The following is a 21,201-nucleotide window of genomic DNA, read 5'->3' as shown; positions in this document are numbered from 1 at the left end:
TACTTTTTTTCTTTTCAGAGTGCCCTTCTATACAGAAGTACACTACGGGTGTAGCTTGTTATAGCCTTCATCCCTTTGGACTATTCCTTGCTCTAAGGCCCTCAGTTTTCCTTGCCATGGTGTGACTGTTCAACACCTGGGTGTCACCTGCCCTTAGGCAGTGATCCTACTGTTGTGGGACTGTCGCACCAGAAGACCTTTGTTCAGTGCTTGTAACCACACGAGTCCTTGAGAAGGGAAGTCTTGCTTTCTTCCACAGTCATCCAGCTAAATCTTTATCTTTGTTAGCAGAAAAATGTAGTGGAAAGAACTGAGACAGCTGATACGGAGATTTCTGACTGTAGCTCTGAGTGTTTGGTGTTCTGTTGTAGCACTCCTGCATCTTCAGAGAGCATTGCTTTCTGGCTGAGGTATAAAGCTCAGAAGTATTAATTCATGCAGCTGGCTGGTACAGGGACAGCACTTTCAAAGAATTGCAATACAAGTAATTTTCCCTTCCCAGACCTTACAAATAATTTTTTTAATGTAACCATGTGGATCTCATTTATATCCCTATTGAAGAGTCTTAGTTTAACTGTAGGAAGAGCTTCCACATACAGAGTGGTCATCTTTGATCATCCTTGTTGCTTTTCACTGAACCTTTTCCAGTTCTGCTCTAGGGGAGGGTATTAAATGTAGGATAGATTTATACAATAGCATAGTGATGGTCTCTGCTTTGGCCTTTATTCCTTTTGAAATAATCTTGAGTGCTCTGTATACTTCTGTGGGTAAAGTTTCTTCTCTGCTACTGAGCAATGAGCTGGTATCTCCATGGAACCGTCTGTTCTAACATCGAGATCTTTCTCCTGGGTGGTAGTGATCGGTTTGGGGTCCATCACTGCATATGTGCGGTTGGGCTTGGCTTCCCCATATGTGTTCCATTTCACTTGCCATTTTGTTATCCAGTCATTAAGTCTCTAGTTTCTTACAGTTTCCCTCAGTGGTACTACTATGAATAACTTTGAGTCACCAGCAAAGTCTCCCCTCACTGTTCATGCTGTTCCAGATCATAGATGAATACTGAATGGCACATGTCTCAGCATGGAGGCCTGCAGAACTGCACTGTGACCTCCTCCCTCCTATTCCAAGAATGGAAAGTTTACTCCTCCCGCTTCCTATTTTTAGCCAGATGTTTATCCATGTAAGGACTTGCTTAGGCCGTAACTGCTAATGGTTCATGTCATGGCTGCTTACCTCACCTGTAATTTCAAGTATGTATTGTGACACCACCTTAGAGAATGGACTTTCATATTCTTTCATGGTTAACTAATACACTGTGGACTCATCAGTGAAAACACATCGAAAATAATAACAAGATAAGAAAATCTTCAACTTTTCTATCTGGAGTGTAATATATTATGGATATTGGTCCCCAAATCAATCATTGCTTATAACAGATGAAATGTAATTTGGTGTAATTCAACGTAGAGGTTCTGCTGGCATGCTGAATGAGTGACATGCCAACGTCAGCTCACCAGGACCTCCAGATGGAGTTTCTTGTGCATACTTTAACACGTGCATTTTATATATGTTTGAATAGACCTTATTTTCTTGTGTATACTTTAACACATGTATTTTATAGATGTTTGAATATAGCTTATTTCTACGTGTGACTTTTTTTTTTTATATTTCAGAAGTGTTTTGTACCTATGAAAAATGGGCAGAAACATTGCTATGCATCAGCAGTGCTATCCAAGTGCTGACTTCATTTCAGTGGAACACCTGGATTTCCTACAAGTTCTTATTACCTGGAAGAGTAATTTAATAGGTTTTTAGGCATAAAGGCAAATGTTTAGAAAATTTCTGCTTACCCAATGGGCTTTTCTCTTCCTGGTGTAACTCAGGTGTAATGTCTTTGCTGAGACCTCTTTTGCTGGATGTTGTCCCAACTATTCAACAGACTGCTGCTTTGGCTCTTGGGAGACTTGCCAATTATAACGATGACCTGGCAGAGGCAGTCGTGAAGGGAGACATTCTTCCACAGCTCGTGTGTTCATTGTCTGAGCAGAATGTAAGGCATCATTGTTTTCTTAAGTAATAATTTTTTTTAACTATTGCACAGGGAAAGGGAAATCTTTCTGTATCAGCTATCTGCTGTTATTCTAATATAGCAATAAATGTACTAAAGTCAGAGACAGCATGTATGTTTGAACTCCAGAGAGGTCAATGTGTACTGTGTGCCTAAGTTTGACTTTAAATAAGCTTGACTTAAGAATATCATCTTACCTTTTAGTGCACTATAAAAAATTCTATTCATGGCACTGCTATGTTTTTGAAATGTTGAGTGATGCTTTATGAAAGGTTCCTCTTTAAAAATGAGACAATTTGAAAGCTGTAGTGATAATTGACTAGGAGTTGTCGGTAATACCAAACACTTGTAAAATGCATATAAAAACCTGAACTTCTGTAATGAAATATTTAATATCTCCAAACATAGCCTTTTGGAAATCTGTAGCATGAGAAATATCAAACCCCTGACACAGAAAAATACACTGAAAAGTTTTCATCTTCATATTTGTCCAAAAAATCCAACAACAAAGTGTTATCATGATTGCAATGCAAATAAATCTGGTGGTCTCTCTTTCTCCCTTCTTGCCATTTTTCTTCAGGTTTTGCATAGGTTTCTTCAGGTCCAGCTTTGATTTTCCAGTGATCCTAACCTAGATTAACAGAAATACTTTCAAATAAGGTTCCTAATAACTAGAAAGAGACAGCTGAGAGTTAAGTGCATTGATATCACAGCCCTACTTAGGTTGCAGTTTTGATTTATTAGGTTTAGGAGAAGTAGGATTTCAATGGAAATATGATTTGGAAAACTATATATTTTCATTTTCCATCTTTTGAAGAAAACATAAATGTAAGTACTCATTGCATATTTTTTGTGTATCTGGTCATTGCCTATATTATTTATCTTAACAAAACCCAACAACAACAACAAAAAAACCAAAACAAAGAAAAGCCTTGATGTCAAGATTCTGGTATAGTGTGGAAAGAAAGTTAAGGTTTTAGTTAGACAAATAATAATTTTGGTTATTTTATTTCTATTTTTAACGGAAGAAGGGGAACAAAACTCTTTATCCTCTATTTTTGAGTTGGAAACCACCCCCTGCTACAACTCAAAGCCCTCGCTAAATTAGCTTGAGTACCCTGATTTATCTCTTCCATGTTACTGCCCGTGCTGTCGTTACATCGAGATGGCTGTAATTCAGAATCACTTGGGGCAGCAGCAAGATTAGTGTGAGGTCATTGAAAGCCTACTATGCCTTGGTGACTGAGGGCAAGTGAAGGAAACTCATTATCCAGTTCATGCAGAGTTTAGCAATGCATGCAGTTTGTTACTTCCCATAGGCAAAAAGACCCAACCCAGATACGTTTCCATTCCACTCACTCTTTGTGTATCAACATCTATCTATATTTAAGGAAGACATTCTTTGAGCACACAGTAAATACTGATTCTGCTGATTTATGGAGAACAATTACAGGGTCACATCCCAGATCAATGTTTTGTCATTTAAACTGAGCAAAATACAGTTTTACAGTGTGTTCTGACTGTGCCTGTGAATACGGTTTGTTTGTAAATAAATGTGTTTTGAATAATAAAAACAAAGAGTGTTTGTCTTTGCCAGGAGCATAATTACTTAACAGAAATAACATACCCATATTTGCACGGACATAGACTGATGTAAACAACTATAGCTTCGAGTTCAGCAAAACTTAGAGTAACTTGCATTAGCTAGGGATTTGACCATTTGTCTGTACTGTTTCCCTTAACTTCTGTTCCCCCTAAATGATGTTTAATGCTTTGCTTGTAAATTATGTTTAATGTACCTGCTTGTAGGCCTTAACTTAGAAGACTGGATTTTTGGCATTAAGGAAGTATATCAGTACCGGTAACCTAAGCAGGGTCAGGGCATGAGTTTGAGCGCTGGAAGATGACTGTGCTCTTTAATCGTTAACGTGCTCTCTGATGTGGTTTTAGCCAATGCCAACCATCAAACTACTTGGCAATGCCTGGACATGGTTTAGGGGATAGCACAAGGCGGGGACAATTTCCAGAAGTATAGATGAGGCCATTGTGCTTTGAGGGAAGAGGAGTTTAGGTGGATGGATGTGATATGCTGTGTCACTTCCCTTCAGGGCCAGGGAGTGGGCTTGGGTCCCTTTTACTTCCTGTGGAGCCATTGCAGATACTCTTCTGTTGCCATACCTTAGTGCTTTAGATCAGGCTTTCAAAGGTGTTTGGGCACCTCACAGGATGCACAGAAGCACTCACGTGGTTCTTCATTTCTCTGGACTTGATCCAAAAGGGATGTGGGCTTTGCATTGTTTAAGTTTTGGGTACCTTGACAGTAGGAATTGAGCAGTGTGAAGTGCCCAGGCTCCCTGTGCAGAGCAGGGGAGAATCAAGCATCTTGGAATGAGATTAAAGCCAGCAGGCACACAGAGAGAGGGCCCTCTAGAGCTAGGCTGTAGGGCTGATCTGTCAACTGCTGGGCTGGAGAGCATGCTCCGGGCACATGGACGTAGCAGTAGATTGTGTCCCAATGAATCTTGCACTCATTGCTGCACAGTGGCTTCAAGAGGGAGTTGAACTGTCTTTCTCCCAACACAGTTGTCTGTGGCCAGAATGCTTTAACTGGGCTCTGGATTTTGAAACTGTAAGGCAGGGGAATAAATCTAATCTTCACTTTCCACATCCCAATGATAGCTATGAAACTGCAGGAGGAGACTGAAGTGTGACTTCTGGGGGGAAGACTTTAACTGTGCTTTTAGAAGAAACCACAACCACCACTGTTGTTTACGTGGAACCCCATGATGTGTGCAGCATCATACGTTACCTATATGTTCAAAACATGTATTTGGTCCAGCACTGAGGGAGATGGGTAGAACTGAGAGAAGTGCTTGGATTTTGCTTGAACTTATAACAGAGGTGCCAAGCTGCTTAGTCCTGTCGAAAGTGAGCTGTTTCTGGACACAGGCAGGAGTAGAATTGCAGGCTGCCTGGTCAAAACCGAGGATCATCCAGTGTTGGGTGTTTGGTGGGATGGGTTTTCAGGGTCTTAGCTGTGGGCTTAGGCAATATTTAGGCATTTCAGGATTCAGATCCTAAACGCTTTTGTTGGATCTAGTTCTCTGTGCCTCTGTTTCCTGTTTGTAAATGTAAACAGTGTTTTCTCATAGAGATGTTGTGAAGGTATATACATTAGAAATTGGTGAAACCTTGCAAGTGTCACAGATGGGTAGAATTATTTTAGGAGCTTGCCCTGCACCACCTGTGTAATCTGGTTAAATATGTTAAGAGCTATTGTTTTTGCAGCTCTTATCGTTCACTACTCACTTAAACAAACAGACTTATCTAGACTATTATCTTTTCCCCATATCCTCTTAGCCCTCTCATTTTTTCTGTTTGTTTATGCACTTACTGCATATTTTAGATCATGAGCTGTCTCAAAGAAGGACTGTAGGTTCATTGTTTGTGTGATGTCTGGTGGTCCTGATTTGGATCTGTATGAGATATTGCTGCTACTAAAAATGTCTAATTTATGCATGTCTGTACTGTATTATGCTTTGAACTACTTAACATTAGTAAAAGCTTTTTTTTTTTTCTCTCTGATTTGTATAGCGTTTCTACAAGAAAGCAGCTGCATTTGTGCTAAGAGCAGTTGGTAAACATTCTCCACAGCTAGCTCAGGCAATAGTTCATTGTGGAGCACTGGAAATGCTTGTGATTTGCTTGGAAGATTTTGACCCTGGAGTCAAAGAAGCTGCATCTTGGGCACTTGGGTATATTGCCCGACACAATTCAGGTAACAGGTTTCACATGTTATCTTTCAGCTTAATGCTATGTGAGAGTTATAATAAATTGCATTATTGTAATGTTCATAAATAGAACAAGATGCTTTTTCTTCTCTACTGTTACAAAATTTTAAATTTGGAGTAAAAACTTACTCTAACTATACCAATCTGACAGTGCTGTACTTTTTGTGGGAAACTGGCATATCTGACACCAGCAGTTCCCGATTATGAGAGGTGCTCTAAGAGGAGATACATTGGGCCTGTGGCCAGAAAATGGCACTCTGCTTTATTGTCCTTCATGAAGAAATTTCAGAATCTTTATGTATTGTATAACTGTGACTGTGGAGCAAAGTTTTTTGCTCGACATTAGTTCTTATTTTATGTACATAGTAAAATGGAGAAGCCTAGGCAGAACCAAGTTTCATTCAGCTTACAGCAGTGCCTGCAGGATATATGTGCCAAATTCATTGCACTGACTGTATTATCATTAGCCAGTAGACCACACTCTTCTCCGAGAGTCAGGAATAGATCCTAGGAATCCGATATCAAGCAGTTCACTGCTGTCTCACGAGCAGTTGTATAACTCACTGGCAGTGTCATGTTCCTATTTAAAAGCTGATCCACATGGCTGATAATTCTTTTACCAGCTATTTATATAGTTCAAGTAAAAGTTTAGAGCTATGAATCAAAGAACTGAGGGAAGAAACTGCTGGCTGGAATGGTGGGAGAAATGGCTTCTGTTCATATTGTTTAAAGTTAAAATTATTTTAGGATCACAACATTAACTTATGCATTTATGTTTGGTTTTGGCTCTAAAGTGTACATAGACTGAATTTGTGATTTTCTTCTTTCTTTTTTTTAATTGATATGGAGTGCTGGACTGTGGAAGGCATGGGGGCTTTCCCCTTCCCTCTTAGAGAGAGGGTTAACTTACTGGGACAGACTCCAAAGTTGTCAGCACCTTTGTAACAGACTGCTTTTTCTGGGAACAAATTCATTCTTGGGGCACTTCTGTGTGCTAAAGATCTTTTATCTTTTGGTCATTGGGTCTGAATCACACCCTTGGTGGAAAATAATTGTTGCTTCCATCTGAAAGATATTTGTTTAAGTGTCATTTGAAAGTGTTCCTTTGTATAAATGTGTGTAGTGTAAGTGTGTGTCTGTGTTACTCTTAACATAAACATTTCTGTAGTTTTGTAATGTCAGTAAATCAATATTGACTCACCTCAATTAGCCTTCATGCTATTCATTGCATGAATGCTGGCTGATCTTTAGGGTGATCCAGTTCACTTTGTGATGGCATTGTCTGCAAGGATGGAGATAATTTGGGGGGTATTAAAGACAACAAACTCCTTGTACAAATTTTTATTCTACGATTATGAATTATTTATTCACTGACAGTGAATGGGTACGTCTCGTGTCAATTTACGCTAGCAATCAGAACAGCATTTTCAGAAATTAGGCTGAAATTGCAAGTGCTACCAAGCTGCAAGCATCAGGATGCAGACAGATCACTAGATGTAATCAGTTAAAACAAAACAAAACCACCAACAACAAAAAACCCTGAAAAAAATTGTTCTTCCCCTGCCCAGCTACGGCCAATCTGGGGGATTTACCTTCCTCTGTAACAGAGTCACAGGAAGTCTCTAAAATGATTACTGAAAGTGGAGGAGTTATACTGAAGAAAGATCACTCTGTGCATGGTATGTTTCTTACACTCCTACAAGCATGCCTTTGCAACAGGATATTGTTGGAGATGGGATACAAAGATAGATGGACCTGTTCTTATCAACATCTGGTGTTTACTGTTCAAGAAACTCTGGATTAGACTCACATACTTGTGTTGATAAAATTTTGCAGTTATGATTGTCTGTCATTGACTGTCTGTGGACACATATTGCAGCTTAAATGCTAAAAATAGAGTTGAGTGTGAAATGGTTTTCCCCACCCACGAGAGGTTTTTCAGTTTCAAAAATTGTTTCAGTTCCAAACTGGGACAACATTAAGACAAGATTTTTTTTTCTCTCCTGAAAAGACTGGGGGGTAGGGAGGCTTATTTGCCCCAGCAAGAAGAGTTCAATAATTAGGGCACGTGTCTGGGATGTATGTGGGAGACAGATTGAAGTCCTGATCTGTCTTAGGCAGGGTGTGAACCTCTGTCTCCCTGAATGCAAGGAAAGGCTCCCAGCATTCGGTGATAACTGTTTGCAATGGGAAGGTCTCTCTGCTTTTAATCAGAAATTCCATCCATGACTTGGTAAAGCTGCTCTCTAGGAACTGCGGTGTATGTTCCCATGAAAAGACTTCCATTTTGAGAAACCAAGATTTCTTTTTTTTCCCCTGATGAAAACGTTCTCTGGTCAGCAAGTTCCCTACTGTCTTCATACAACAATCTCTTAAAACGCAGTTCTTCTGTGAACAGATGTCTCCAGAAGGCCTGTGAGACTTTAGGTCAAGACAGATGTCTCATGAGACTTCAGGACACTAGAAATCTTGCCAGGTCAGATTCCAAAATTTAGGAACAGCTCTTGCAGTTCTGCTCTTTCTTGAAGATCCCTTTGAGCTGAATTTCAGATGCTGATCTTACTCCAAAGTATACAGATCAGTGTGCTGTAATTTTGCCATTCATTAGTTCTACTGTTTGTGTTTGAAAAGAAGTGTAAAGTGTTTCAAATACCATCAAGATACCATCAGGTCCATGAAAAGTATTTTGTAAATTTTTACTTATACCATATTCAGTTACTTTTAAAATGCAAAATTCTTATGTTTGAGATATGCAAATAACTTAGCTTTCCATTTGCTTTGCCTACATAAAAGGTGTAATTTATTAATCGTCTCTTACCTGCTTCAGCATATTGTAAATTGGTAGGAAAACAAGAATAAAAACCACTATACTCAAGCATATTGCTGAGAGTGGAGTTATGCTCATTTTCTGTCATACAGTGGTAGTCTTAGGATCATAGGATAGCTCAGCTTGGAAGGAACCTCGGGAGGTCTCTAGTCCAGCTTCCTGCTCAAAGCAGGGTCAGCTACAACGTTAGACCAAGGTTGCTCAGCTCTTCGGTGATTTGAGTCTAGCAGTAACTTTGTCTTATTCCAAGATCTAAGCTTGCCCCGTAATTAATTACCTCCATCCTTCTCCTGATAAAAGGTTTTTCCACTGGTTCCAGTGGAAACTTTAGCACTGTGGTTGTAGCGGTCTGCATAAAGCTGTGATTTTGAAGTGCAGCCTTTGGACTGCTTGTAGGGATTAGACTCTTCCTGTGTGGCCATTACATGATCACACGGTCCTCAGAAAAATACAGTATTCGTGGTTGTTTTGGTCAAAACATGTTATTTCCTGTGGATACACCTGCCACCACAGCAGGGTCTGTTTGAGAACCCTGGTCTGGACTGAAACTTGCATTTGCTTCCAAGCAAAGAAGGTTTTGCTGCTGCTTCACTATGTGAATATAGCATTTGTTCAGAGCTGATTTTTCTTTTCTGGAGACTACTTGCACATTCACTTTCTCACCTTCATCTTTTCTCCCTAATCTTCTTTTTATCCATACTATTATTGCCAACATGTTAAAGTTAGTATGGATTTTTTTTGGTAACACCTTAAACCAGTTTAGATGAATCCTGTTAAGACTTCCCATTGATTTCAGTGGGTATGTAGTCAGGTTCTTATTGACTCCTCTTTGTTCACTTTCCACTCTTCCTGATCACATAAACTCATGACTAGGCCTCAGCTTACTTTGAATTAATATCTTAGTCCCTGATGAGGACTTTTGTATTGAAACAAATTAGTACAACTCTAGTACAATTTCTAGTTGAACTGGTGACATCTTAAACTCCGAAGTCTTTCTTTATTGGTCTTTCTTCTACTTCCATGTCAGTCTGTCTTCATGTCTGCAGTATCTCCATTTGCTAAAATCTTCCTCATGTTATTCCGGACAAAAGCAAGTAATTTATGGTGGGTTTTGAGTCTTAGTTCTCTTGTCTCTGAGCATATGTAGAATAACATTTTCTACTTTCACTCACATAGGGAGAAGTCCTACTTTATCATCATGTAGTTGGACAGGTTCCTTGAGCTGTACCCCAAACTGAAGTTCAAAGCCCAGGGTTTTCATAACTTTCTGTGGAATTAAATGAGGTTCATAAATTAGTTTTTCTCTGCTGTCTTTCTCCTCTTCAGCTATTGGTCTTGTCTTTGCTCTTACAATGCAGTCTTGGCATACTGCTCAGAAAAAGTATTTTAGTAATTTGTTCCAGCTCTTTTAATTTCTTTGACCAAATATTTGTTTTTAAAAATTTCTTCTTGACAACTGTATTTTCTCCTTTAACTGTTTCTCAGCCTTCATTTTTTTTTGACCTCTGTCTGTGTTTTGTAATTGAATAGCAAAGTTTCGTGAATCCTTTGGTGTATAGTCTGAATTAAAGATGTTCTACCAAGTGGGAAGATTAATTGAGCCTCCTTTTGAGAAAAATGAATGACAATTATTATAGAATCATTCATTAATACTTAGAATCTTAGTTTTGGGCTGAGTTTGCAGGGGAATGTGATGGAAAGAGCTATATTTTCTTTTGTCCCTGCCTCAGCTTTCCTGTTTCTCTGACAGTCCGTTTACTGCTTGTCTGTCTTTTGACACATGGTCTAGCCCTCCATGTGGTAAGTTATTAGCCATGAACCTTATAAACACCACTGGAAGAACAACCATTTAATTAACCATGACCAACAGTAACCATCAGTATTTAAATGATATCAGACTTCTAACAGCAAGAGCTGATCTAAATTGAATCAGATTTAGTTTGCTCTTTTAAAATAACTTTTACGGTTACTTTTGCATGCCTTGTCGTAGCTGTGACCTTAAAGTATTGCTCTTTGTCTCCCTACTTCAACTTCATGATTTCAGCACATAAGGCATCAAAGAAACCCATTCTCCTGGTAGTATCCTGTCCCTCTTGACATGATTTTCCTGATATTAGCATCTCCTGGCAGACTGTAGGCAATTGAGTTGGTTGCTCTGATGTTGCTTCTGAGGCATAGTCGAATGGGTTAATCTGGACTGTTGGGTTCATGATGTATTCCACTTGGTCAGTGTACAGCATCAAAATACAAATTGAAGAAATCAAGTATGGCTTTTTCCATGAAGAGCTGAATGTAGCTTATACCACTTATATTGATTAGCTAGTTTTCAAGTTTGTTTTCAGATACGTTTCAGGTACATTTCATTTCAAATTTGTAAAACTGAAGATACAGCATTTGGGTTTTGTTGAAATCTTACGATTTGTGTGTATTTGGAGGATGCATACTCTACATTTTCAGTGAAATAGTTATTTGAAAAGTGAACCTTGAAGGGTTAATTTTGTATTAGTTTAAAAATTACTGCATTATTTATTATAATTTTGTGAGGTAATATTTATACTTTCTTTATAATATTGTATCATAAAGTAACATACAGTGTAAATATTTGACTTATCACATGTATTGGAGTGTGTGGCTATAACTCACTAATTGAAAACAAATCTGGTCAGGAACATTATTTGGATATTAACAATGTAATGATGACATGACTTACAGATTTCATGAAAAACTGTATTAGTCTATGTATATTTAATGAAGTATGCTATATTTTTCTTAGTATGAACATCTCTTTATGGATGGACTATAAATCAAAAGCTAAGTTAAAGTCTTGAAATACAACAGCCATATGTTGCCATGGTACTGTAAGTCAAGATAAATGTTAAAGATAATAATGGATATGCATAATAAGGTGTAGCAAAACTGTACTAAGAACCTAATAGATTATTGAATCCCCCATGATTTTTACCACTTTTTCAACACTATTTTAAAATAGCACAGCTTGGTTATAGTACAAATTTTGCTTCTGATATCCAGTAATTCTTATGTTAGGACTGTGATTAATGCTGCATACACGGAGAGAGCTAATGAATTTCTAATAGTGTAATTTTTGTCCATGTCAGCTAATCATATACTCAGATTTTTTTTTTCTTTTTTATTTAAGGTGCAGTTAGTTAAGGATATTGTACTAATCTCAGACACACAATATCACACTGATGATATTTCTCATTTGTGTAATTGTGTATGATAACATTTTCATGTCATTAAAGTATAAATTCTGTCTTGTCCCATGTATGGTAGCAAAACCTAGTTTTGATCAGCAAGTTCCATTTTTCCAATCTTTTATGCAAGATAAATCTTTTATGTATGTTTTTTGTATTTCTGTTTTTGGCATTTGATCTATGCTAATATCTGCTTATCATTTAAAGCGGGTAAAATGCTCTCTAATTAGGTGGTTGGTAAAATTTTGGTACTTTGGCTTTCTGTGTTGTTGTTAGCCATGCATAAAATGCTTTCCTATTGATCAGTGTAGAATAGCCAGGGTTTAAACAGCTGACATCTGCTTACTTTAAAAAAAGAAAAAGAAAACAGAATAACAAACCATTTCAGCCTAATCTACCTCAAATGTGTGCATGTAAATGGGGGTCCATCTATTGACCTGCATTCTTTTCAGTTGTGGATTGGTCCACACGGTTTATGAAACCAGGAGGGCTGATTTGAAATGCAGATGTCGAGACAGTGAACTACACCCTCCCCTTTTTCCTTTGCTGTATCTGTCAGGGTGAAAAATGGCTTGCACAAGGGTCAGTCACCCATACTCACTTAATTACTTTCCTTGGACCTACAGAACTGTCACAAGCTGTGGTGGATGCAGGAGCTGTTCCTCTTTTAGTGCTCTGTATCCAGGAGCCAGAAATTGCTTTGAAAAGGATTGCTGCTTCAACTCTCAGTGATATTTCAAAGCATTCTCCAGAGTTAGCACAGACAGTAGTGGATGCAGGAGCTATCGCTCACTTAGCTCAGATGATCCTGAACCCTGATGCTAAACTGAAGGTACATTTAAAAATTATTTTTTTAAATCTCCATTATACCAGTCATTACTTGATATTGAATCAAAGTCACTGATATGCATATTTATTTAGGAAACTCTTGTTTTGGGCATTAACAAAATATAACTACATAGTTAGTGACAAAGAGTTCTGAACATATTCACAGATTTAGCTGCTGGATAAAAAATGCTGCTCTGTGTGGAACAGCTAAACCAATCTTTAAAGTGAATAGTATGATTTTTTTTTTTTTTAGAATTATATAGTATATGAAGAATGCAACAGATATTTTTAATAGATAAAATTTGCACAATTCAGTTACAAAAAAGCTTTTTCCTACTTAAGATTATACTAGAAACCAGTTAATATTAAAGGTATTATTGTATTTGAGAATGTACTATCTGATGTGAATAGCTGTTGTTTAGCTGAAGGTTTAATCACTAGAGTTTAATTGACAAAAAATTGTTTCTTAATATAATTTTTCTGTCTTACTCTAACAGAAACAGAAGACAACATAAAAATGCTACTTCAAACAAACAGATAAAAATTCTTCATTATAAGGTCTGACAGACCAAACTTATGCAAATAAAGATACTTTCTATAGATTTCACTAAATTTTAAATTACAGTTTTAAATGGTATATATATTTTTTCCTTTTTAATACATAGCAAGCTTGAATGGTATAAAACAAAGGAGAAACTTTTATTCAGGAACCAGCGAATGTTCTGTGCCATTATATTCGTGCATGAATTGACTCAGTGAATTGTAAAATAGCTGTAATTGTTTTCCCTATCCTGCTTTGTTTTCCTTGATGCAATAGATTTTTGTGTGCAGGAGGAGTGTATGTTGTGGGATGTTTGTATACTATTGATTTTATAACAATTTTTATTTACTAGCGTCAGGTGCTGTCAGCTCTAAGCCAAATAGCAAAGCATTCAGTGGATCTTGCAGAGTTGGTGGTTGAAGCAGAAATTTTCCCAGTTGTGCTCGCATGCCTGAAGGACTCAGATGAATATGTCAAGAAAAATGGTGCAACTTTAATTAGAGAGATAGCAAAGCATACGCCTGAGGTAAAACCTTGAAAATGCAAACACAAGGTCATATCATTAGATTTTACACTTTAAATAAAATATGGGATTATTCTGTCATTTGCTTTTTGAAAGGGAGGGCAAATAGCTGTTTGGCACGTTCATTGGAAAAATATGGAAATGCTTGCTGATATTATGAGATGTGTATTGAATATGACTTGGGTTAGGAAACTGGAAATCATATAATGTATACCGAGCTACTTCATTCCATAAGATATCTGCACAGAGAGCGAGTTTTAGGCTGACAGTATTGTCAGTCCTAGATATTAAAAATATCATGAGAAAAGCCTCACAGAAGCCATGATACCAGCTAATAAATGACAAGATCATCCTATAACAATAATAGATGGTGTGGGTCTTTTAAAAAAATCTTCTGGGGTGCTGGGATCACATTTTAATTATTTTTCCAATGACAATGAAGGTCAAAAGTTCTCTTAGTTATCATTAAACTGACGGTAGTTTCTTTTGTTAGCTTGAGTTTGTAATTTGAGTCTCAGCATTTGCAGTGTTTTTGCCAATAATTGATACAGGAAGGTGGGGATGTTTGGCCAAGTCAATACAAAATAAATAGGAAAACCAAATAATTATAACTATGTTAATCTGTCAGACCACAAAGATAATTAAAAGGCTCTAAATATGACTGGAATGAAATACAGGCAATGTATTTCTGGAACACACTAATGCTGAGTGCAGCCATTTCAACATCATGATACTAGCTTAACAATTGAGAAGTGTTTAAACATGAATATTGTGCTGTTTCATCAGCCTGCTAGTCTTTAAGCTGCTGGTCATTAAAGGTTGCAGTCTTGTCACATTTCTTGCTTTCTCTCTGCACCTCACGAGCAATGCAACTTCATTTTCTCAAAAAAGTGAAGGAATTATCTTTATGAAAGGGGGGCACTAGAGTCAGAAGCCAGAGGCCAAACACACAAGACTGCAGGTAAAGTCAGAAGAGCTGCTAGCACAGCATCCTCCATGCAAGGGGAATTGGCCATTCCAGCAGCTCTCCAAAGGAGCTATAGGAAGTATCTTGGTGGCTCCCAGTGGGAAGTCGCAATCCACATTCGACTTCAGAGTGACAGTGATCTCTGCCCATCTCTGAGCAACTCTATTCAAGCAACACATGTTGCAGCAGAGACAGATTGGCAGAGACAGATATTTCTAGAGAAGCTGGCTGTGTCAGTCATGTGAGCGTTGTGGCTTTTGGATCTCAGCTCTCTATCTGCATATGCAGTAAAATTCATGTGAAGGTCAGGGTCTGGGGGACTTGCAGCGGGGCCTGAGGGTCACAGCACCAGGGAGTGTGTCTGTGCAGGAGCTCTGTGTACATGGCTGTGCCCAGACGTAGGACTTTGTCATCACTGGCTGCAGTTTACAATTATGTGAACAGTTTTTCCTAAGTAATAACTTTAAATTTCATCTAGCTGTTTCATGAAAAAAACAATCCCCTTTTAAAGGCTCTAAGGCAACAGTGGATTTTATGTTTATATAAATCCACTGGATTAGAAACCCACACGGCTCAGTTTTGTTAATTTGATTGTGACTTTTAAGAATGTGTTTCTTTTGCTCTGGAATCTTCGGGAAAAATATGATATACCTAACAAGATAGAAGAAAATAATCATAATATGAAATTATTTTAATTTCTCTGCATTGTTGATATCATACATACACTACTGCTGTCCCTCAAGTGATGTGAGAAGTGATACCTTTTGGAAACAAACATGTTGCATTGCTTGATACACACAGCAAGCATCATAGACCGTGGACATGATTATCATTTATAAGCAAGGCTATATAATTTGGCATTCTGGGGCAAACTCTGTTGCCTATCCAGTGTGTTCCCTGGACACCTCCCTCGGAATACCCTAACATGGCAGAATGGTGTAGTCCAAGTTGGTTTTGCGCATCCATGACAGTTGTCTTTGGCTTCTTGCCTCAGTTGGGGGATCCACAAAAACTTTTATGCCGCAGAGGTTATCTAGAATGCAGGTGAGAAAAGGAGTGGGCCTTTCCCTCTGTCTCTGCGCAGAACATAGGATGTTGGCTTGGGAATGAATGGGCACTGGTGTGAAAGAATATCTGGCTCAGTAAGTGCATCTTCAAGGGCATTCATGTATTAGGCTGTTATTTGTATGATTCTTCGGTGTATAGTAACAGAGTTGAGAACATGTCATTCACATATAGCATCAAGAATTCAGAGCATCTTGATCCTATACAGCATCAAGAATTGAGAGTCCTGATTTCCTTGCAGTAAAGTCAATCAAAAGCAGAGTAGTTAAACAGCTTCATTCCTGAGAACTTCATGCTGCGCTTAGTGCCCAACAGTCTGTATGACACATCACTCTTATTCCAGCTTTATTTTGTAAATCAGGAGCAATACATTTAAAGACTTTTCTAATGTAATGCTTTATGCCTGTTGATACTTCACAGTATCTAATCTCTTCCATTTACCTTTTCAGCTTTCACAGCTTATAGTAAATTCAGGTGGAGTTGCTGCTGTGATTGATTGTATTGGCAGCTGCAGAGGGACTGTCAGACTGCCTGGCATCATGATGCTTGGTTACGTAGCAGCTCATTCGGAGAACCTGTCAATGGCAGTGATTGTCTCCAAGGTTAGCTATCACTTTGTTGTCTTCCTATAATTCTTCAGTGGTATTCTGAGAAAGAGATACAAATTAACGTAGGCAGAGCATGTGTTTTGTGACAGAATTATATACTTGCTGTTGACAAATGCACTTTCTCCTAATATTGTTGGTTGCTGTGGCTGAAATTATGTGGTAACCTGATCAAAGTGTGTCATTATGAAGTTGAACCTTTTATAAAATGTCCTGGATTAGTTTGTGAACATCCATTTGTATTACAGTACATGATTCTTCTGTGTTGCAGTTGCACGGGTACAGAAAATAAGTCAGTGAATTTCTATGGTCTGTTTTCTCTTAAAATGAATATTTGTGGCTACATCAAAACCCTTTTTGAAACAAGAATGTTTAATGGCACATTCTTCATTGCACTAGCATGACTCTGCTAGTACCACTAGAGTAGTCTTGCAACAGAAATCTTCAGACTTGAAAAGACCTCAGTTTCTAATGTAGTATGGTTTGATGCAACTGACATTTCAAATGAGAGAAACTGTACATTTCCAGGTTTAAATAAATTCTGCTGGGCGATAATATAGAAGGAGAGAATTTGCAATATTCACAATAGGTGAAATTAGTGCCTGACATAATATTCTGATGTGAATAATGCTAACTAATGACAGGAGGAAGGAATTAATTTCACTGAGCATTGTTGGCCCATTTTCACACTATGTCAGTCACTTAAAATATACTGTATGAGTAGAAACAACGGAACAATAAAAACAGAGGAACAGAAATGTCTTCTAGCAGGAATGCAAGTTAAAAAATGGGAATTGCTACAACATAACATCAATAAGTGTGCAGGGAAGGTAGGAGTGATCAAAAAAATGCTCTTCTGCATTTAGAATTTATTCTTCACAAAGAAATAGACGCTTTTTCCTTGCCCTATCTGGAGGCCTTTCTTTGGATGTGTCTCTGTCTCTCCACTTTCAGGGATGCCTAGAGCAAATATGCTCCTGCTGTTGAGTGCTTGACATTAAGTGGGATGAATCCAGGATTAAGTTCATGAGGAAGCACCTAAGTGATAAATTTTTGAAGAGTTGTAATGGTTGCTCCCATAAATGAATGGGAGCGCAGTGAGAGATTTTGTAGGGATCTGTGCAATCTCTCATGAAATTAAATATTTTAGTGAATGATCCACAAAAGAAACCCAAATAAACCCAAAACCCATTTAAAAAAAAAATGCTTCAGGGGAAACTAAGCTTGTGGAATGGTACATAGTGCTGAGGACATGGCTTGGTAAACTGGCAGTTACACATCTATGATGTTGTAATGCAAAGTGATAGCTCCATTCCACAGTACTGTATCCTGGAAAGGATGAATTTTGAAAAATGATTTTTGGGGTCATACTGGACAAACACTTCATTGTGGTCTTCTGCTGTAGTGCAGTGGCAAAAAAAGAAAAAAGACAATTCAGTCCTTTGCGGTATTAAAGAGTGGAAGATGAAGCATTATTGGAAAAGAGAAGTTAATCTGTCTGTAGTACTAGTGCATATAGTTCTGTTGTCTGTATTTGAAAAGGTTATTGGAAAAAACCCAAAGAGTGTGCAGAAAAGACTAAAAAATGATCCATGGGATGGAGAAAAAGGTTTTCTAGTTAGAGGTTTAGTAGCCTTGCCTTACCTAAAGTAGCATGAAATGATTCCTATTGAAGTATCCTGGCATAAAATACCAGCTACTAAGTAGCTCCGTAATCCTGTGGAGAAGAGAGAGACTGTGACCCTGAACCAGAAGAACTTCAGTAACAGCTGGATGTGAGTGAGGTATTCTCTATCTCTTGATGTCTTCAAATCAAGTGTTGAAACCTTTCTGGAAGTGATTGGATGAGTCAAACATGAACTACCGCACTCAAGAAGAGGTTGATGAGTTGAAATTTAGTGCTGTGGATAAAAAAGGAAAAGACTCAATGATTGAGCCCTTCTGGTCTTAGACGCTTTCATAAATTCATAAACAGTCAAATTCTTTTATTTTCAGTCTGACAAAACTGAAGCCCTTACTCTTAGTACACCCTGAATTGTGTCATGTATTCCTTCTATCCCTTAAATTTGTGTGATCTCAAACTGCCTTCTGACTTAGAACATTGAATCTGTTTCTCTCTTTCTTTAACTAGATTTATTAAGATTTATTCAAAATTCTTGCTAGTCATGATGTTGTAAAAATATGACACTGCTAGCATGCTAGCATTATTTTAGAAGAAGAGTGTAAATAGAGAAACATTTTCTAACAATCTGTATCAGTTTCAAGTTGTCCTTCCCTGGTATAGATTTGTAAAGGTTGTGCTTTTGATTAATGCTACAGGGAATACCACCACTGTGTGCCTGCTTGATAGAAGAACATGAAGATCATATTAAGGCAGCAGCTGCCTGGGCCTTGGGACAGGTTGGAAGACATACTCCTGAGCATGCACGTGCTGTTGCAGTAGCAAATGTGCTACCCACACTGCTTGCTATGTATATGGACACACGCAGTTCAGAAGATCTTCAAATGAAAGCAAGTATCTTTGTAGTATCTGCAGTATGAGATACTTATTGTAATCAGCAGGTATAAGTGCTTAGAAGCTACTAAATGGTATGTGCTTTGATTGATGTTCATCGAGTCACAGACTTCCTGGATGTAGGGTGTCCAAAGGCTGTGTGTCATTTATTAGGACTGGCTGGTCCTAATGGGTGTGGATATGGTGCATACCAAATCATATGGTACAGCCACAGCAGTCTAGTCCCTCATTTTCTTCCCAGTTTAGATCAAAGTTGCATACACCTATAAATACTATAATTTCTTGTGAGTGACTAATTTCTAATTATCTACTTTTTTTTTTAAGTATAAGCTGTTGTACAAAACATTATAGTCCTTGTAGTAGATTTGCTTACATTTTTATTGTTATAATAAAACTGTAACAAATACTCAAAGCTCTGCTCTTGAAAACATGCAACTGTTCATGTTTAGGGCCTTCCTTGTGTGGGAGCCAGTAGAGTTGCAGCTTGGTAAAGTGTATTTTTGAGCGACAGTAAGTGAACCAACTGAAGAGTATAATATGACAAGATATGGTCTCCCATGTTGTACTATGCTTCAGTACATTCCACTGAAGTATAATGTTCCAGATCTGTAAAATAACTTTTGTATAGTCATTTTCAGTGGTCACCAAAATATCAAGGCCAAATTAGCTGTACCTATAATCCTACCCAAGAAGGTCATTACTGCTTGTAGCAGTCAGCACTGAGTCTTTTCAGAAACTAGGCACTGATGTACAACTGTTTCACTCTCTTTCCCTCCCTGCCTGGACGGTAGTGCACTTTGCTATCCCAGACCAGCAGACTCTCCTAGTAAGCCACTTCTAAAATACAATCTTTTAAAATGTGTCTTGATTTAGCTTTTTTATTATATTACAGTACTTCAGTTTACTTAAAGGGTCTACTCCAGCTTCCATTGTAGTCAAAGGAAAATTGCCATTACTTTGACCATAGATAACATAATAAGAATGTGATGTGCTGTAGGTTTTGAGGTTAAATAAATCTAAGTAGAAAATTGATTCTTCATTAAGTGACCTGATAGATATCATAGTTTTTATTCAAAAAATGCTCTTTGAGAATTCTGATCAATTTGCTTTTTTGATCAGACTTCAGTGATATATAGCATGAATTCTTGTTGTTTTCATTGATGTCTTAGTAGAGGAATTTTATTTTGCATTTCAATAGACTAAAAAAGCCTTAAAGAACATCCTTCAGAAATGCACGTATCTTCCAGCACTTGAACCATTGCTGCATGATGCCCCTCCCAATATTATGAAACATATTGTTGGGCAGTTTAGTAAGGTAAGAAAAGGCTCTGTTTGATGAATAATATGTTAATTGTTTTCCATTTACCAAGGAAACTATCTTTCCAAAGATGAAGTCTCTCTAAAGGTCTCAGTTGTTTTCTCGGGATCCTCAAGCATCCCCTGCAGAAGCAGTTTGGAGCATCCTCTTCTTTTGTCTGATAAGGCTGGATACTGTTTCATCTGGAACCTGCCATAATTCATCCTAAGACTGGGAAAACAGTTGCTTATAAGCGAGGTGGTTTTTTTCTTCCTTGCCTCTTGAGATTAAGTGGAATATTAACTCACGTGCAAATATTTTCACTGAGCCAATGTATCACATAAATCCCAGTCACATCTGTTTTAGATAAAGTACAAGCTGTCTGTACAGGAGTGACTTAAGTCAGGTATTTTACAACAATCTAGAGTATAAAAGCTTCACCACTTTTATCCTCATTAATTTTCAGTCTCAATTAAGTAAGTGTAAAAATCCCAAATCTTTTCTCATCCCTCTCAAAATTTGAAAATTTGTTGTTAATTACATTGTTGATTTGAGTACAGCATGTGAAGAGTGATAAAATTTAATAAAAATATTTCAAATTATTTAAGTAATTGCTAACTAATCTGGAAATTTCTAGTGTCTGCAATGTTCACCAGCTGTTGGGAATCCTACTCAACTATAGACTGTCTTTTGTGCAATACTCTGCAGTGTAATCTGTTAGCAGGGGGTACCAGGCTTTCTTGGTGAGAAGTTCTTTCTGGAAGTGGCCAAGTAAAATACTCTTGATATTCAGTTCTGATTATCACAGATCTGGAAGCACCACTGTTTGTAGTGCAGATTCCTGATTACATTGCCACACTCTAGGTTTGTCCTGTCTTCTTGCTAAGTCTATACAAAGATTGGAGATTTGCTTGGAATCCAGTGCCTTTTGCTTCTGTGTGCCGAGTGGAGCTATTAAT

The 21,201-nt window shown here is 37.8% G+C and overlaps 1 protein-coding gene across 1 annotated transcript in view; it reads left to right on the top strand.

The window, feature by feature from the left end:
- Window positions 1-21,201, top strand: part of SPAG6 (sperm associated antigen 6) — a 38,183-nt gene that overhangs the window by 9,922 nt on the left and 7,060 nt on the right. The window contains exons 3-9 of the mRNA XM_075492669.1: window positions 1,884-2,050; window positions 5,663-5,846; window positions 12,528-12,733; window positions 13,623-13,796; window positions 16,275-16,427; window positions 18,750-18,941; window positions 20,144-20,260. Coding sequence (XP_075348784.1) covers window positions 1,884-2,050; window positions 5,663-5,846; window positions 12,528-12,733; window positions 13,623-13,796; window positions 16,275-16,427; window positions 18,750-18,941; window positions 20,144-20,260 — 1,193 coding nt within the window. The remainder of the gene's footprint in view (window positions 1-1,883; window positions 2,051-5,662; window positions 5,847-12,527; window positions 12,734-13,622; window positions 13,797-16,274; window positions 16,428-18,749; window positions 18,942-20,143; window positions 20,261-21,201) is intronic.

This window comes from Mycteria americana, chromosome 2 (genome assembly GCF_035582795.1).
Source record: "Mycteria americana isolate JAX WOST 10 ecotype Jacksonville Zoo and Gardens chromosome 2, USCA_MyAme_1.0, whole genome shotgun sequence".
In the NCBI taxonomy this organism is placed as follows: domain Eukaryota; kingdom Metazoa; phylum Chordata; class Aves; order Ciconiiformes; family Ciconiidae; genus Mycteria; species Mycteria americana.
Note: the sequence above shows the minus strand (reverse complement) of the source record. Positions and strands in the feature narration are given on the sequence as shown.